The sequence below is a fragment of the Daphnia pulicaria genome, chromosome 1 (genome assembly GCF_021234035.1).
Source record: "Daphnia pulicaria isolate SC F1-1A chromosome 1, SC_F0-13Bv2, whole genome shotgun sequence".
In the NCBI taxonomy this organism is placed as follows: Eukaryota; Metazoa; Arthropoda; class Branchiopoda; order Diplostraca; family Daphniidae; genus Daphnia; species Daphnia pulicaria.
The window spans coordinates 39,487,923-39,501,645 of record NC_060913.1 but is presented as its reverse complement, the minus strand read 5'-3'; the positions used below and the strand labels follow the sequence as shown (position 1 = coordinate 39,501,645).

The window sequence follows — 13,723 nt, the reverse complement described above, 5'->3', positions numbered from 1 at the left end:
CGAATATGGTCGGGTAATGGCGACTGAATTGATGTCAACGGCCATACCACATAGAACTCACCCGGTCTCGTCAGCTCCCGGAAGTTAAGCTATGTCGGGTCCCGTTAGTACTTGGATGGGTGACCGCTTGGGAATACGGGATGCTGTTGGCATGGTGTAATTTTATTTTTGCTCCCCAAGTTAGATGAGACATGGAATATAATGTATTCTTTAGGTATTAGTTGAAAAGGGTATTGCTGGGACTTTGATTAATGATACCATATATTGTAGAACGCATGTTTGTTTGATCTCGGTAGTTTTAACGACAAAAAAAAAGATAGAGGTTTGGCTATTTTGTTGAGGCTGTTGCATGACGCCCACTCACTGGCACGATCCCACTACTGCCGAACACGGGAACTTTTGGCTGCTAGGTTTCCCTCCTGACCCACTACGCTCCTCCTTAGCTAACCTGCACCTACTAGATTCCTCTAGCAGATCCATGCTGATGTCAAGCTTAGTGCGGGCACCTGATCAACATGCGGTATCACGAAACAGGGCTCCTAAACTCAAGCCATCCACTCTACCAAGCCTCCCCGAAGCAGGATTATAGGTGCACGCCAAACACCCAGCTGATAAATGGGCTCTCAATCGATAATACATTACTGTAATAAATTGATTTGATGAGCACGCGGATTCTTTATTGTGTCCAAAATTGGTCTCGTCACTTGTTCTATAACTATTAAAGAGCTTCTCGGTGTTTCAATAAATGAACAAAATGCAAGACCTGACAATGTATGTACTGTGTGCGTCAAGTATTGCAAATCTCAATTTAATATTCCGAAATATCGATCTATGCACTGTAATTTACGCCAAAGCTCATTGATCGTACAAACCTTATTTAGAGTTCTGCAAAATAACATTGCATTTAAGATCATACTTCACAGGATCATTTCTGTAGTATATCTTGACTTGTTTCCCACCAGAAACTTGTCTCCTTTCAACCCACGATGACGAGTTAAGACGCTGGTTTCTGAGCGTGAAACAGGCTGTGAGTGTAGCTGTCTCGACAGCATCAAACACAGTCATTGAGGACCGTTTCCGTTAAATCCATGTGAAATAGCGGAAGGAAACTAGCGTGTTCAGAGTGGTTGAGATGATAAAACAAATTTAAATTCTTGAAAATCTAAAGAGATAAATCTTAATAATAATTCCAGGTATTCGTGTCCTTAAATCATCTGCTTGTATGGCAAAATAAATTGTGAAAGTGAGGTTGGTCAATTTGAGGATGTGTCATGACTTTATGATCGTATTGCATTCTTTTAGTTATTGTTATTTAATCATGATTAATTATCGTTCAGAGCTTTTGTCGTCAGGTGGCGTGGCAAAGCCATATTCTGAAAAAAAAGGACCTAGTGTGATAACGAGAGTAAAATTTGCAACGCCTTCAGCGTAAATTGTATCTCCCTTAATACAGTATGAGCATAATAAAACAAATGAAAATGAACTTTATAAGCATCAAGTGGTCGCGTCTGGAAAAATGAACAACTCAATATTTTATAGCATTTCTTGAATGTTTTGAGTGATATGAGTATTCTTCGTACACCACCGGAAATGTGTTGAACCTCAGTGGTTATTTTGGGCAGTAATCCTTGTAACATTATCGCTTCTCGGCCTTTTGGCTCAGATCAAAGTGTAGTATCTGTTCTTATCAGCTTAATATCTGATACGGGTTCAAATGGACCCCAGAATATTAAACTGATTTTTGGCATACGGTGGGAATACAGTGCTTGCACTGCTCCCGCCACGGGTTGACCCGGTATTGCAGTACCTCCGGGATCGGCTCACCCTCTATGAGGGAGAACATATTGAATAAAACAGAAATTGTCTTAGCACCGTATAATAAAAGACCATGTATAATTGCAAAACTGTCATGTAGACATGTTTGTAATTTTTTCTAATTGTATTTTTTTCGTAATATCAAGAAAAGCATAAAAAAATACGTACTTGATTGTGTTAACTAATTAGTACTGTTCATCTTTCGATGTGATGTTTTTTTTTTAAATATGAAGATGCGTGTATTTTCATATGAAAAGTCGATTTTCTTATTTTCTTATTTGCCAATTGGACGACCAAATGAAAAAAAACAAGCAATTTGTTTCTTGAAAAGTATTTGCAAAGATCAAGACCATGAAATAAATAGTGAGCTTTATTTACTATATTTTGCTCGAGTTCGTAATTCAAGTCGATGAAAGAAAGTGGGTGGCATTCTCTAAACGTCAGTCAAATACTTGAACACTCTTTGTCAATATTGTTCTGCTGTATACAAAGTATTAAACAAAGTGAAAAAGCATCCACAATCATACTTACCTGGCTCAGAGGCAACCATGATCACCAAGGTGGTTCCTCCAGGGCGAGGCCTTTCCATTGCACTAAGGATGGGCTGACCCTTGCGATTAATCCAAATGTGATTAACTCGGGAGTACAATTTTTGGTAGTGGGGGACTGCGTTCGCGCCGTTCCCTGAACACACTATAAATGTAAGAAAAATTCTTGTCATCTGCCGGAAGTTGAACTAAATCTGGTCCCGTTAGTAAACGGTAGGGTTGACCGCTTGGGAATACGCGAAGCATCAGATTTTCTTTCTGGGAAGAAACAACAAAGTAATGAAATTCATGTTTAGCTACTTTAATATAAATCATCATGGCCAATGGATTGGCCGTGATCGTCTAGTGGTTAGGACCCTACGTTGTGGTACCTACTAGATATGAATCCGTAGTAACCCAGGTTCGAATCCTGGTCACGGCACTGAAAACTGATTTTTCACGTCAACACGCAGATTAACTATAAATTTTGTTTGGTTGGAAAGTAATGCTCGCTCACTTCAATAGTTCATAATGTGAAAAACAATTTGGAATGAAAACCTGAAATTCCCCCTCCCTTTTTTTGTGTGTGCAGGAAGTTGTTGAAATGTATGGAAGAAAAATACACATTTACAGAATTTCAAGTATTTGACCCGATATTAAGACAAAAATTATTTCATGTATGTAATGAACTGTCCCCTGTTGGTATTAGTCCAATGGGAGATGGAAATTAAAATTTGCCTAGGGTAATCTAAATGAATATTTCTGAACGAAATTGTTGGTCCAACACGTCCAAGCAGAACGAATTCAGCAAATGCTTAAGTAGACTTGCTTTTCTGATTATAATTTAGCTTTGCGCAGTGGCAATATCATAACCAATGAGGGTCTCCCGAGGTGTGATTATTGCTAGTTGAAAACTTTAACCAATACCCCGCCACGATGAAGTGAAATAATCTTTGTCGTCGGCAATTTTTGATAGCTCCATCAGGAGCATTTCAGCGTACAAGAAAAAAAAAATTACAGTCAGTTAGAAAAATTGGAGTGTTGCATAGTGTGTTTATAACATTAAACGGTGAAAGTGAAATCGTATAAGTGATTTTTGTTTCCATTTAGTTGGTATTGCACGTCAGACAAGGCTGATTAATTCGTTCGCTGAAGGCCATTAATATCAGTCAGTTGGAACATTGTGAACACGGGGAAAATATTTGAAAAGGTGATTCCAAATGACAAGGTGAAAAGATTCCACCATGTTTAAAGGGGAAGTTCAATAAATTGTTAACCGCTGTAGGGTGAATGTCGGGGTAAACATCTGATCCCACCACCTACGTGTTGGGCTTGTACCATAAAGATCGTTCATTTTTTTCAAAAATAACACTGCGCACAACTGTTTCGTTCAAAAACATGTTAACGAGCTTTATACATGATATTTACTTTAAAATAACTGTACCCATTGATAAAGAATTGCACAAGGATTTTGATATGTAAACGCATGTTTCGAAAAAAAACCTTACAAGCGCACTTCAAAATTTTGAAATGAATATAAATACAAGGCATACCACTGTTATTTACTCTGGTTTCTAATCAATACCCGGATAAATCTTTCGCCTTTTACTAAAGATTTCCGTGGTTAGGAGCATTGATGAGTCTATATGACTTATTTTTTTAACGCCCGGTCTTCTGATTGGGCACTTTGAATAAATGAAAAATTAAAAACGTCTGTATGCGGAAACAAAGATATTCTACTACTACATACTGACAACATTTGTAAAATGACAAACTGATAGTTTTTCGGTGGTTTTGGTAAGATTAGTGTGTATTTCAAAAAGATAAATCTCAAGCACAAGTAATAGATTAGAGGCGAATATGGTCGGGTAATTGCGTCTAGTTTAATGTCAACGGCCATACCACATAGAACTCACCCGGTCTCGTCAGCTCCCGGAAGTTAAGCTATGTCGGGTCCCGTTAGTACTTGGATGGGTGACCGCTTGGGAATACGGGATGCTGTTGGCATGGAATTATTTTATTTTTGTGAATCCAATTGAATTGAAGTGCTTCCCAAGATGGGTGATACTACATGGACTACAATGTATTATTTTGGCATTAGTTGAAAATGGAAGGAACGTATTTTTTACTGGATATTGCCTACTAGACGTCCTCCAACCTCTTTGTTGCTGAAAGATATTTGAAACGCCGTGCGCGAAGCGCACGGCACAGCCGAGAGGCTACTAGACGTCCTCCAACCTCTTTGTTGCTGAAAGATATTTGAAACGCCGTGCGCGAAGCGCACGGCACAGCCGAGAGGCTTGTACGTTGGTGGTTTCTTCGGGCAGCTCTATCTAATCTCTCTGGCTCTGAGATCCTTATGCAACGCAAGCTAATTAAAGCGCGAAGCGCACGGCACAGCCGAGAGGCTTGTACGTTGGTGGTTTCTTCGGGCAGCTCTATCTAATCTCTCTGACTCTGAGATCCTTATGCAACGCAAGCTAAGTAAGGGAAGCAATCGTTAGCCTTATGACACTTGGATTGTTGGCTCATTGATCGGACATCCCCGGAACGAGAAAATTAAAAATGACAGTTAGCCAAAAATAGTGGCGTTTGGAAATATTATCAAATTTTATATTCGGTTGTCCATTGACAAATGTACTTATATGTCCTCGTTTGTTTGGCTAAGGTTGGTGTGTATTTCGAACAGAAAGTAAGCAAGCATTAGAACTAGATTTAGAGGCGAATATGGTCGGGTAATGGCGACTGAATTGATGTCAACGGCCATACCACATAGAACTCACCCGGTCTCGTCAGCTCCCTGAAGTTAAGCTATGTCGGGTCCCGTTAGTACTTGGATGGGTGACCGCTTGGGAATACGGGATGCTGTTGGCATGGTGTAATTTTATTTTTGCTCCCCAAGTTAGATGAGACATGGAATATAATGTATTCTTTAGGTATTAGTTGAAAAGGGTATTGCTGGGACTTTGATTAATGATACCATATATTGTAGAACGCATGTTTGTTTGATCTCGGTAGTTTTAACGACAAAAAAAAAGATAGAGGTTTGGCTATTTTGTTGAGGCTGTTGCATGACGCCCACTCACTGGCACGATCCCACTACTGCCGAACACGGGAACTTTTGGCTGCTAGGTTTCCCTCCTGACCCACTACGCTCCTCCTTAGCTAACCTGCACCTACTAGATTCCTCTAGCAGATCCATGCTGATGTCAAGCTTAGTGCGGGCACCTGATCAACATGCGGTATCACGAAACAGGGCTCCTAAACTCAAGCCATCCACTCTACCAAGCCTCCCCGAAGCAGGATTATAGGTGCACGCCAAACACCCAGCTGATAAATGGGCTCTCAATCGATAATACATTACTGTAATAAATTGATTTGATGAGCACGCGGATTCTTTATTGTGTCCAAAATTGGTCTCGTCACTTGTTCTATAACTATTAAAGAGCTTCTCGGTGTTTCAATAAATGAACAAAATGCAAGACCTGACAATGTATGTACTGTGTGCGTCAAGTATTGCAAATCTCAATTTAATATTCCGAAATATCGATCTATGCACTGTAATTTACGCCAAAGCTCATTGATCGTACAAACCTTATTTAGAGTTCTGCAAAATAACATTGCATTTAAGATCATACTTCACAGGATCATTTCTGTAGTATATCTTGACTTGTTTCCCACCAGAAACTTGTCTCCTTTCAACCCACGATGACGAGTTAAGACGCTGGTTTCTGAGCGTGAAACAGGCTGTGAGTGTAGCTGTCTCGACAGCATCAAACACAGTCATTGAGGACCGTTTCCGTTAAATCCATGTGAAATAGCGGAAGGAAACTAGCGTGTTCAGAGTGGTTGAGATGATAAAACAAATTTAAATTCTTGAAAATCTAAAGAGATAAATCTTAATAATAATTCCAGGTATTCGTGTCCTTAAATCATCTGCTTGTATGGCAAAATAAATTGTGAAAGTGAGGTTGGTCAATTTGAGGATGTGTCATGACTTTATGATCGTATTGCATTCTTTTAGTTATTGTTATTTAATCATGATTAATTATCGTTCAGAGCTTTTGTCGTCAGGTGGCGTGGCAAAGCCATATTCTGAAAAAAAAGGACCTAGTGTGATAACGAGAGTAAAATTTGCAACGCCTTCAGCGTAAATTGTATCTCCCTTAATACAGTATGAGCATAATAAAACAAATGAAAATGAACTTTATAAGCATCAAGTGGTCGCGTCTGGAAAAATGAACAACTCAATATTTTATAGCATTTCTTGAATGTTTTGAGTGATATGAGTATTCTTCGTACACCACCGGAAATGTGTTGAACCTCAGTGGTTATTTTGGGCAGTAATCCTTGTAACATTATCGCTTCTCGGCCTTTTGGCTAAGATCAAAGAGTAGTATCTGTTCTTATCAGTTGTTTCCAGATGCCACTCGCTTGATCTTTTTGCCTCTTGTCCCAACCTTTGAAGTGATCACCTTCTTCTCCCTATTTTTCTACCGCCTATATTGCCCGTATTGATTTTGCATATGTGTACCCTTGCTATATTATGAGTGACAGTGATTCTTCCAATTGTACGCCGCCTGGTGGGAGCAGGTTCACGGAGAACATTACTGATGTGGTCTACATCAGCCTTCCCATCCCTTCTTCTGCCACCTTCTCCTGCCACATCTGCACTACCGTTGGGCAGAAGCTGTCGTCCCATAACAGCCTGAAGAAGCACTTCCGCGCCACCCACAAAGGTACCATTGTTGTCCGCTTCGAGTGCCACATTTGCCAGTTCGAGTTACCGAGCGTGAGAAGCTATGCCGCCCACCATGCTGAACTCCACTCCCGTCGACCGGTGTCTCCACCCTCTACCACGCCTGGTACACCCCAAGTGCCGCCCATCTCTTCCGAGGCCATTGATTGCTTCCTTGCGGCGGCTCGACGTCAATCCATATCAGAGGCGCTGCCTCCTGACCCATCTACTGTGGCGCCGATCCCTCCGACGGCTGCCCCCACTAATCTACCTCCTCTTCTAGATACCAGGCCGATGCATCCCCATCCGCCTGGCCTCCTCATCAACTTCGGGCCTCGTGAGCTACTCCCGCCCCTCAGTGCTTCTCTCAGTGATGTTCCAAGTGAATTCCCTCCTCCGCCGCCAGAGCCAGATCCTCCAGACGGAAATGGCTCTCTATGGTCCTGGACTGGTCGTACGAATGTTCTGTATGACGTGCTTGATCATCCGGTTGTGAGTGGTTGCTGGGAAAGAGGTGGTGGTGGCCGCTGTTATCGCCCGCGCTCCAATCCACCAATAGTGACTGAAGAAATCCGCATTGCCCGGCAGCTTCTTCTCCCCAGTGCAGTTTCTGTTCCGCCACCGGAAATGCCGCAAAATAGTGTCGCTCCAGTGCTTGCTCAGCCTCCTTCGCCGCTAGCTACACCGAGCCTCCGAAATACTACCCACACGCCACCTACCGGCTCTCTTCAAGTGTCTGGCGCTCCAGGTGCTCGAGGCCTAGTTGGTGCTGCAATCTCTCCTCCTCCCATAGTGAGTGAACCAGTGACTTCACCCTCCATGCCAGATGCTCCACCGTGGAATCGGGATGCTGGCCATTTCGACCTTCCTCGACGGCCTGACCCTCGGCTGTCTACTTCTTCACTTTCCGCCCAGCCCCCAGGGCTCGTACAGCAGTGCGAGCCCCCTGGTGGTCGGCGTGGAAGACGATCTCGTCAGCAATCTTCTCATTTGCCGCCTGTGACCAACCGCAGGGCTAATGGGCGACCGGCTACCTCTCCTCGGCGTCGTTCCCCTTCAATTGACCCTGCACGGATAGATGAAGAAGAGGAAGCTCCTGACATCCCCCCACCGAAGCTAACGGATCTCCAACGCCAGTGGGTTGATACGTTCAACTCACTCCTCCCTGAGGATGTTGATGGCCTCTCGGCCCTCTCGTTGGCTATTTCTTCTGCTGCTGCTGAACGGCAGGACACAGCACCACCACCTCCTACCCGTGCTCCGGCTCCCCGTAATCAAGGTCTCAACCGAGCCCCACGTAGGCGCCCACGATACGATCCCCAGGATGCTTCTGCCATTCAGAAGCTCTACAGGATGGACCGAAACAAAGCCATGACCCACATCTTGGCAGAACCGTCTCCGTACTGCGCGGCTGAACCGGCAGCAATCGAGACGCACTTGACCACAATTTTTGCAGGGGAAGAGCACCCCTGGTCCGATCCACCCGCCTGTGTGCCGGCCTTTGATCAGCCTACCACGCCTGATGAACTGGCCTTCCTTACGGCTCCGATCACCCCACTGGAAGTTTCCTTCCGCCTTCAACGAATGAAAAACACGGCTCCTGGACCTGATGGCGCGCGTTACTCTGGCCTACGTCGCGTCGACCCTGGCTGCCACACCCTGGCCCTAATTTACTCGCGGTGTCTCCGCATTGCCAAAGTTCCAGCCGCCTGGAAAGAGTCGACGACGGTCCTCATCTTTAAAGCCGGTGACAGAGAGAATCTAGGCAACTGGCGTCCGCTCACCCTTGGAAACACCATTGCCAAACTCTACTCTGGCGTCATCGCCGACCGGATTTCCCGCTGGGCGGAAGAGGGCCACCGGATTTCTCCACAACAAAAAGGTTTCACCCGACACGACGGCTGCCTTGAGCACAACTTCCTCCTTCAGGCCGCAATTAATCAAGCCCGTCGCACCGGCCAGGAATTGTGTGTTGCATGGCTTGACCTGGCCAACGCCTTTCCTTCCGTCCCCCACAGCCACATTTTTGGCACCCTAAACCTTTTAGGGCTACCTGCGGAATTAATTTCCGTCGTGCAAGATCTGTACATCGACACAACCACACGCGGGATGACGTCCAGTGGCCTGACAGCACCCATCCCAATTTCATCTGGAGTCAAACAGGGCTGCCCCCTGAGCCCTGTGATATTTGATCTGGCTATGGAACCAATCATCCGCGCTGTCATGGCGCTAAAGCCCCTCTCTTTTAAATTAGGCCTTATTGACCTCCTTATTCTAGCTTTCGCCGATGACCTGGCCCTCCTAGCAAAAAATGAAGCCGCACTCCAGCGCCAACTTGATGTGGCGACGGAAACGGCAGAATGGTGTGGCCTCACCTTCAAACCGGCCAAATGTGCCACTCTCCATGTGGTCCGGCGAGAAACTGTCGATTCCGTCTTCACAATCAACGAAAACCCATTGGCGGTCCTTGGTGAAGGACAACACTACCGTCATCTGGGAGTCCCAACTGGTTTCCGCAACAAACAGACGCCAGAGGAAACGCTGGCTCAAATTTCCAACGACCTGGACCTTCTCGACAACAGCCTACTAGCCCCTTGGCAGAAGATTGATGCGGTCGTCACCTTCATTGTGCCCCGCCTAGACTTCATTCTCCGAGGTGCCAACGTCGCAGTTAAACCGCTCAGAGCATTGGACAAGAGAATGAAGAAAAATGTGAAAAAGTGGTTAAATTTGCCCCAACGGGCCAGCGCTGAAGTGGTCTTCATTCCTAGTCCGCTAGGTGGTGCTGGCATTCTACCGTTTAGTGATATGCGCAATGTGTGCGCAATCACCCATGGTTATCGTCTTCTTACCTGTCCCGACAATGATGTACGTGAAACTGCTTGGGACACGCTCAAAACCGCGGTTCACCTCAAGATTCGACGTGTACCAGACATGGAAGACATTGCCGCTTACCTCAACGGATCCACGGATGGTGACATGATTCAAACCAACGGCGATGTTCCTTCATTGTGGTCGCGTGTCCGATCCTGTACGCGCGCCCTTCGTCGAATCGTGAATATTGAATGGTGGTGGTGCGCCACCCTTGGTGAAATGCAGATCATCGTCCCCCGTCCTGGAAAAGAACCAGATCAGGCGCGAGCCCACCCGGCCGCCCGCAGTCAGGTGTGTAATCTAGTTAAAACGGCCCTCCGGGCCTCCTACCTCCACCGCCTTCTCCGGAAACCCGACCAGGGTAAAGTGTTCTCAGTGACCAGCCTCCGTAGTGAATCAAATCACATGATGAAAACCGGCCTTTATACCCGATTTGCCGACTGGCGCTTTCTCCATCGGGCCCGACTGGACACTGTCCCCCTAAATGGAACGCGCCGATTTGGCGCCGGCAGTAAGCGCTGCCGCCGTTGCAATAATGTGCTCGAAACTCTCCCGCATGTTCTCAGCCACTGCAAATATGTCAGTCGTCCTCGGGCTCTCCGCCACCATAATGTCGTCCATCGACTGGCCAGAGGGACACCGGTGATTGCTGGAACGATTACCGAAGACAAGGCGATACCCGGTACCAGCGGCCAGCTCCGACCGGACCTTGTCGTCACTGATGTCTCGACCCGCTCCATCTCCATCGTCGATGTAGCCATCGTCTTCGAAAACAAATTCGAAGCGTTTCAACTTGCTCGAGCTGGGAAAATAGAAAAATATGACCCTCTTGCCGCAGAACTCCGATCTCAAGGCTGGAATGTTTATCTAGATGCCTTTGTGGTTGGTGCGCTTGGTGGATGGGATCCAGCGAATGATGCCGTTATTCGCCAACTACGCATCAGTAAAAGCTACGCCAAACTCATGAAAAAACTCGTGATCAGCGACACCATCCGGTGGTCCCGCGATATTTATGTGGAATTCATCAGCGGAAAGCGGCAGTATCGGGAACCCATTCCTATGGCTCCGCCCCCATCACGTCCCTAATTTCACATTGTCCTCACACACTAATCTCTTGATTTTATTTATCTGATCTCTCCACTCACTACTTGATGGGTTCAACACCCCTCTCACATTTTCTTCCGTTCGTTTAGATATCTTGTATTTCACTGGTCTCCTGTTCTCCAGCCTCCAAATGCCCCGTCATTTGTTGAACATTTCCCCTTTGGCATAGCCAACTATGTACCAGATAAAAATTCATTGTCAATAAACATTTTAATCTGTTCTTATCAGCTTAATATCTGATACGGGTTCAAATGGACCCCAGAATATTAAACTGATTTTTGGCATACGGTGGGAATACAGTGCTTGCACTGCTCCCGCCACGGGTTGACCCGGTATTGCAGTACCTCCGGGATCGGCTCACCCTCTATGAGGGAGAACATATTGAATAAAACAGAAATTGTCTTAGCACCGTATAATAAAAGACCATGTATAATTGCAAAACTGTCATGTAGACATGTTTGTAATTTTTTCTAATTGTATTTTTTTCGTAATATCAAGAAAAGCATAAAAAAATACGTACTTGATTGTGTTAACTAATTAGTACTGTTCATCTTTCGATGTGATGTTTTTTTTTAAAATATGAAGATGCGTGTATTTTCATATGAAAAGTCGATTTTCTTATTTTCTTATTTGCCAATTGGACGACCAAATGAAAAAAAAACAAGCAATTTGTTTCTTGAAAAGTATTTGCAAAGATCAAGACCATGAAATAAATACTGAGCTTTATTTACTATATTTTGCTCGAGTTCGTAATTCAAGTCGATGAAAGAAAGTGGGTGGTATTCTCTAAACGTCAGTCAAATACTTGAACACTCTTTGTCAATATTGTTCTGCTGTATACAAAGTATTAAACAAAGTGAAAAAGCATCCACAATCATACTTACCTGGCTCAGAGGCAACCATGATCACCAAGGTGGTTCCTCCAGGGCGAGGCCTTTCCATTGCACTAAGGATGGGCTGACCCTTGCGATTAATCCAAATGTGATTAACTCGGGAGTACAATTTTTGGTAGTGGGGGACTGCGTTCGCGCCGTTCCCTGAACACACTATAAATGTAAGAAAAATTCTTGTCATCTGCCGGAAGTTGAACTAAATCTGGTCCCGTTAGTAAACGGTAGGGTTGACCGCTTGGGAATACGCGAAGCATCAGATTTTCTTTCTGGGAAGAAACAACAAAGTAATGAAATTCATGTTTAGCTACTTTAATATAAATCATCATGGCCAATGGATTGGCCGTGATCGTCTAGTGGTTAGGACCCTACGTTGTGGTACCTACTAGATATGAATCCGTAGTAACCCAGGTTCGAATCCTGGTCACGGCACTGAAAACTGATTTTTCACGTCAACACGCAGATTAACTATAAATTTTGTTTGGTTGGAAAGTAATGCTCGCTCACTTCAATAGTTCATAATGTGAAAAACAATTTGGAATGAAAACCTGAAATTCCCCCTCCCTTTTTTTGTGTGTGCAGGAAGTTGTTGAAATGTATGGAAGAAAAATACACATTTACAGAATTTCAAGTATTTGACCCGATATTAAAACAAAAATTATTTCATGTATGTAATGAACTGTCCCCTGTTGGTATTAGTCCAATGGGAGATGGAAATTAAAATTTGCCTAGGGTAATCTAAATGAATATTTCTGAACGAAATTGTTGGTCCAACACGTCCAAGCAGAACGAATTCAGCAAATGCTTAAGTAGACTTGCTTTTCTGATTATAATTTAGCTTTGCGCAGTGGCAATATCATAACCAATGAGGGTCTCCCGAGGTGTGATTATTGCTAGTTGAAAACTTTAACCAATACCCCGCCACGATGAAGTGAAATAATCTTTGTCGTCGGCAATTTTTGATAGCTCCATCAGGAGCATTTCAGCGTACAAGAAAAAAAAATTACAGTCAGTTAGAAAAATTGGAGTGTTGCATAGTGTGTTTATAACATTAAACGGTGAAAGTGAAATCGTATAAGTGATTTTTGTTTCCATTTAGTTGGTATTGCACGTCAGACAAGGCTGATTAATTCGTTCGCTGAAGGCCATTAATATCAGTCAGTTGGAACATTGTGAACACGGGGAAAATATTTGAAAAGGTGATTCCAAATGACAAGGTGAAAAGATTCCACCATGTTTAAAGGGGAAGTTCAATAAATTGTTAACCGCTGTAGGGTGAATGTCGGGGTAAACATCTGATCCCACCACCTACGTGTTGGGCTTGTACCATAAAGATCGTTCATTTTTTTCAAAAATAACACTGCGCACAACTGTTTCGTTCAAAAACATGTTAACGAGCTTTATACATGATATTTACTTTAAAATAACTGTACCCATTGATAAAGAATTGCACAAGGATTTTGATATGTAAACGCATGTTTCGAAAAAAAACCTTACAAGCGCACTTCAAAATTTTGAAATGAATATAAATACAAGGCATACCACTGTTATTTACTCTGGTTTCTAATCAATACCCGGATAAATCTTTCGCCTTTTACTAAAGATTTCCGTGGTTAGGAGCATTGATGAGTCTATATGACTTATTTTTTTAACGCCCGGTCTTCTGATTGGGCACTTTGAATAAATGAAAAATTAAAAACGTCTGTATGCGGAAACAAAGATATTCTACTACTACATACTGACAACATTTGTAAAATGACAAACTGATAGTTTTT

The 13,723-nt window shown here is 43.8% G+C and overlaps 1 protein-coding gene, 14 non-coding genes and 2 pseudogenes across 15 annotated transcripts; all 17 read left to right on the top strand.

Annotated features, from left to right (window-relative positions):
* Window positions 1–33: 33 nt before the first annotated feature.
* On the top strand, window positions 34–152 carry LOC124322357. The gene has a single exon (XR_006914657.1). It is a non-coding gene; the product is annotated as a 5S ribosomal RNA (ribosomal RNA).
* A 754-nt stretch (window positions 153–906) lies between these two features.
* On the top strand, window positions 907–1,128 carry LOC124322464. Its single transcript, XR_006914747.1, has one exon. It is a non-coding gene; the product is annotated as a small nucleolar RNA U3 (small nucleolar RNA).
* Window positions 1,129–1,638: 510 nt separating this feature from the next.
* On the top strand, window positions 1,639–1,829 carry LOC124322286. The gene has a single exon (XR_006914629.1). It is a non-coding gene; the product is annotated as a U2 spliceosomal RNA (small nuclear RNA).
* Window positions 1,830–2,338: 509 nt separating this feature from the next.
* LOC124322038 lies at window positions 2,339–2,502 on the top strand. Its single transcript, XR_006914394.1, has one exon. It is a non-coding gene; the product is annotated as a U1 spliceosomal RNA (small nuclear RNA).
* Window positions 2,503–2,694: 192 nt separating this feature from the next.
* Window positions 2,695–2,784, top strand: Trnah-gug. The gene is given in 2 exon segments: window positions 2,695–2,731; window positions 2,750–2,784. It is a non-coding gene; the product is annotated as a tRNA-His (tRNA).
* Window positions 2,785–3,188: 404 nt separating this feature from the next.
* On the top strand, window positions 3,189–3,330 carry LOC124322670. Its single transcript, XR_006914940.1, has one exon. It is a non-coding gene; the product is annotated as a U4 spliceosomal RNA (small nuclear RNA).
* A 574-nt stretch (window positions 3,331–3,904) lies between these two features.
* LOC124322859 lies at window positions 3,905–4,027 on the top strand. Its single transcript, XR_006915116.1, has one exon. It is a non-coding gene; the product is annotated as a U5 spliceosomal RNA (small nuclear RNA).
* A 203-nt stretch (window positions 4,028–4,230) lies between these two features.
* On the top strand, window positions 4,231–4,349 carry LOC124322346. The gene has a single exon (XR_006914656.1). It is a non-coding gene; the product is annotated as a 5S ribosomal RNA (ribosomal RNA).
* A 748-nt stretch (window positions 4,350–5,097) lies between these two features.
* Window positions 5,098–5,216, top strand: LOC124323139. Its single transcript, XR_006915382.1, has one exon. It is a non-coding gene; the product is annotated as a 5S ribosomal RNA (ribosomal RNA).
* Window positions 5,217–5,970: 754 nt separating this feature from the next.
* LOC124322462 lies at window positions 5,971–6,192 on the top strand. Its single transcript, XR_006914745.1, has one exon. It is a non-coding gene; the product is annotated as a small nucleolar RNA U3 (small nucleolar RNA).
* A 510-nt stretch (window positions 6,193–6,702) lies between these two features.
* LOC124322367 lies at window positions 6,703–6,806 on the top strand (annotated as a pseudogene).
* An 82-nt stretch (window positions 6,807–6,888) lies between these two features.
* LOC124324552 lies at window positions 6,889–11,040 on the top strand. Its single transcript, XM_046784379.1, has one exon. The coding sequence runs from the start codon at window positions 6,889–6,891 to the stop codon at window positions 11,038–11,040; it is 4,152 nt and encodes a 1,383-aa protein (XP_046640335.1).
* Window positions 11,041–11,248: 208 nt separating this feature from the next.
* On the top strand, window positions 11,249–11,424 carry LOC124322316 (annotated as a pseudogene).
* A 510-nt stretch (window positions 11,425–11,934) lies between these two features.
* LOC124322037 lies at window positions 11,935–12,098 on the top strand. Its single transcript, XR_006914393.1, has one exon. It is a non-coding gene; the product is annotated as a U1 spliceosomal RNA (small nuclear RNA).
* A 192-nt stretch (window positions 12,099–12,290) lies between these two features.
* Window positions 12,291–12,380, top strand: Trnah-gug. Its single transcript is given in 2 exon segments — window positions 12,291–12,327; window positions 12,346–12,380. It is a non-coding gene; the product is annotated as a tRNA-His (tRNA).
* A 404-nt stretch (window positions 12,381–12,784) lies between these two features.
* Window positions 12,785–12,926, top strand: LOC124322669. The gene has a single exon (XR_006914939.1). It is a non-coding gene; the product is annotated as a U4 spliceosomal RNA (small nuclear RNA).
* Window positions 12,927–13,499: 573 nt separating this feature from the next.
* On the top strand, window positions 13,500–13,622 carry LOC124322858. The gene has a single exon (XR_006915115.1). It is a non-coding gene; the product is annotated as a U5 spliceosomal RNA (small nuclear RNA).
* Window positions 13,623–13,723: the final 101 nt, after the last annotated feature.